This window comes from Myotis lucifugus, unplaced genomic scaffold (assembly GCF_000147115.1).
Source record: "Myotis lucifugus unplaced genomic scaffold, Myoluc2.0 scaffold_1, whole genome shotgun sequence".
NCBI lineage: Eukaryota > Metazoa > Chordata > Mammalia > Chiroptera > Vespertilionidae > Myotis > Myotis lucifugus.
Window position 1 is genome coordinate 35,786,873 of NW_005871049.1, and position 3,877 is coordinate 35,790,749.

The 3,877-nt window shown below is 45.2% G+C and overlaps 1 protein-coding gene across 1 annotated transcript; it reads right to left on the reverse strand.

Annotated features, from left to right (window-relative positions):
- Positions 1 to 274: 274 nt before the first annotated feature.
- On the reverse strand, positions 275 to 2,831 carry DEFB135 (defensin beta 135). Its single transcript, XM_023753051.1, has 2 exons — positions 2,774 to 2,831; positions 275 to 444 (listed from the first exon to the last, which is right to left on the reverse strand). Exons 1-2 carry the CDS (start codon positions 2,829 to 2,831, stop codon positions 275 to 277), a joined length of 228 nt encoding a protein of 75 aa, XP_023608819.1.
- Between the last annotated feature and the right edge of the window lie 1,046 nt (positions 2,832 to 3,877).

The window sequence follows — 3,877 nt, forward strand, 5'->3', positions numbered from 1 at the left end:
TTCCCTGATGATTTGTACACTTTTCTGATTGTTTAGTAAACTTCAAAAAAGGTTTTAGGACATTTTAAGAAGGAATAAATTAACAACAAGAAAAGAACTGAAGACAGGGAATTTAACTAAGAGGTTATTTCCATAGGAGACACAATGAATGCCCTTAAAGAGAAACACAGCAGACACAGAAACATGAAGAGGCTAAGGCCATTGTTTTAATGGGATGATGCAGCTAACAAGGATCTGGGTCCCCAGAGGAAATCAGGGAGAACCTCAGATACAATTATTTCCCAACTATAGCAGGTAAAAATTTGGGGTTTACGCAACACAGAAATTGACTCTCACAAAAAATGTGATATTCTTCTTTTTTGCGACATGTCTTCCTGCAAAAACCTTTGCCTCGCCAGCATGTAGAAAAGAGGCCTCTTATATATGCATTCACTCCACTTCTAACTGCCAACAGAAACAAAGGTAAATAAATGCACAGTGTCCTGTAGGGTCGTGGTATTGTGGATACATTAGATTGTAGGCTATACTTTAGAACTTTCTCACGGTAAATTGAACAGGATCAGAACATCCCAGTCATGTTATAGCTGGATGCTGCTTTTTCAGTTGCTTTGAAGTTATTTTCCAGAGACCCTGTCACAAGTCTTTAGTTCCCATGCTCCCCACTTAGATGGTGCAGGTCACAGAGCCCAGCAGATTCCGCTTGGGACAAATTGCAATGGAAAGACCACTGTGGCCCTGGCCCGGTAGCTCAGTTGGTTAGAGCATCGTCCTGATACAGCAAAGTTTCAGGTTTGATCCCCAGTCCGGACACATACAAGAAGCAACCAATGAATGAATAAATAAGTGAAACAACTTCTCTCTCTCTCTCTCTCTCTCTCTCTCTCTCTCTCTCTCTCTCTCCCTCTCTCTCTCTCTCTCCTTTCCTCTCTAAAAATCAATAAAATAATAATTAAAAAAAAGATCATTGCGACCTAGAAGTATTTCCAGGAGTTTTCAAGAGGTCCTAATGCAGGAGGCATGCAGGGTCTGAGACAGTACCAGGCAGTTTGAGATGGTCACAGTGTTCGTTTGAAGAAGGAACGGTCACTGACCCAGAGTTAAGGAAATCCGTGGTTCTGGCCCTGCATTCCCAATAACATTCTCTGAGACTTTTTGTCAAGTGCCTTACTGCCTTCCTTGGCTGAATCGCAGGGTACGTGAAAATGTCGCAAGGGATAATGAGTGTGAAGTGGTCTGAATACCTAAAACACATATCTAAATCTATTGCTCATGCTTTTCCTAACCTTAAGACCTGGGTGCCTCTGCAAGCTGAGGAGTAGGGGAGGAAGGGGAAGAAGGCAGTTTAAGAAGGTCCCCTACTTGTAAGGTCTGGGGCTGGGAAAATAGGGTCTTTCCTGATCCCACCAGCTGAGTTGGACAAAACAACCCAGAACTGCCGAGCCACATCCTGCTGGACAATAGCTGCCATCCTGGGACCCACCAGAGCATCCTGTTGTGCTGATGGCCAATAAATAACCACCGGAGACTTCTCAAGATGGCCAGGGTGCAGCTGCACCAACTTCCCGCTCATCAATCACCCACCACAAGCTACCTCAGATAAACCTGATTGGTCCAACAGCAGCATAAAAAATCTCTGCCAGGCATAGGCGGGTGTGACTCCCCCGGCCTGCACCCCCAGACCGTGGGACCTCACCCGAGAGCTTCCAATAAACGCGATATTTCGCTCTTAAACTGCTTGTCTTGGTCAATTTATTGGATTTGGTCAGATTAAATCTTAAATCTCAGATTAAACCTTACATTAAACCTAACACTCCTGAATTATCCACTCTGTGTGCTAAGCCTTATCAGTCTCTCCACCCAGCTGGTCCATGGGCTTTGTAGGGTGAGGATAATCAATTTGCTTATGACCACAGGCCATTTGCAAACAAATTTTCCCTTTAGTCCCAGGGGATAAAGGAGTCCAGGGGAGGCACAATGCAGTGTCCAGAGGTCCTGCCATCCAGACAGCAGCGCAGCAGCAGCAATCTCAATGCCATCCTCGTCTGTGCCTGTCTTTGGAGTACTTCACGTTTGGCCCTTGGTGCTACCTTTTGAAAATGCAGGTTTAGGGCCACGGGTAAAAGCTGCAGACCCCAGCAAACCATAAGCAAAACAGCTTTGGAGAACCTCCACTTTAGTGACTTAAATGGACCCTTCTCCATACTGTCAAGTGGCTGGCTTCTGTCCAGAGAACATAAATGCTGACCCTTCTAACTGATGTTCCATAGGATCCCATTGTGCTGTAAGTACATTTGAATAACCAGCTCTGTATGCTGATTCCACTCAGTATCAAATTTGCCTTCATTTCTAAGATGGTGAGAAATCATGGGGGTAACTGCCTTTGGAGAGCAAATGCTAAGAGTCCTAAAGAAACAGCCTCTCCCCCCACCCGCCCCGGCACCCAAAATTCTACATGACCTCTAAAGGTCTCATGCTTTTGCACTGCTCCGCTTCTGCCAATACCATCAGTTCAACTTTCCCCCTCTAACGTTACAAACTCCACAGACCAAAGTCCAGAACCCATTTCTCCTCTGAAGAGATCCACCTCCTATTTTGTGTCCTTAGCATCTTCTCTCCGTTCCCTGGAACAGCCCAGAGCACCCATCTCTGCTCACATCCCTCTCTGCTCCTGCTTTTTTCATCCAAGTCCTGCTTTTCTTCTCATCCTTCTAGAACCTCACATCCTCTTTCCCTTCACTATTTACAATCCCACATGGAGGGGATTCCATTTTACCTGGTGGAACATAGGAGAGCAAGACAAGGACCACAAGGACCAAGATTAAGGTCCTCATGGCGGAAGCAGTCAGCAAAGGGACAGCTGAGAGGCAAGGGACAGTCACTCCATATGTAGCTCCTGAGAGATGAGGGGCTGCCTGGCTATGAACCTTTCAAGAACAAGAACACCTGCTTGCTCCACTGAGCAGGCCAATAAACTAAAGGTCTGACTTTGAACATGACGTCCCCTCATTAAAACACACTTCCTGAGCGCCACTTACATGCTGCCGACTGAATTCACACTGTGTCAACAGCTCCATTCTAAGCCCTAGTAGGATGCTGTGTAGGTATCTTTGTATCTTCATTTTACATCCATTTAATGCCTAACATATGCAAAGAACCATAAGGTTACCTTATATAATTTACAAAGTGTTCTCAATCTCACACACAGAAAAAAACAAAACAGGTAGATGTTATTCTCCCATTTTAAAAGCAAATAACATCAGGCTCAAGTGGGATAAATGACTTTCCCAAGTTGCCACAGATTGTAAATGGAAGCAACATGACTTACACACGCATTTTGCTTACCTCCCGAATACGGGGTTAAAGTATGGCCCGGCCCAGTTCTAGTGCAGCTTTGATCTATTTAGAGATATAAGCGTTTTCCAAAGAGCATGGGAAAATCCCTATAACATCACCAACAAAAGTCTGGGGAGCATGCTGAGCCTTACAGGTCCCAACTGGACATATGTTATATGCTGAGTAATGTGCGATATACTGCTGGAAGCCGATCCACCCTGGCTGCTTGAGGCAGTCTCTGCAGGGATGTTTCAAGGGATCTTGAAATGGAGATGAGAAACGCCCTAGCCTTTGGAATGGAATGGATGGGATTAAGATCAAATAGGATAAATGCAGATGTAAGAGGACAATAGGGGGAGGAACCTGGCTAGGAGAAGAAAGGTTGTTTCCCCAGGTGAGGATTTTTATCAGTAAACCCTTTAACTGAGTGTCAGAGGGGTGGTTGGTCGCTTTGATCTTTGCTTGGAGTGACCTCCTTCAGTTACTTCCTTGTAGCTTAGTGGAACAATAGAGTAACCTTTGAATGGAGATGGGAAGCCCCCTG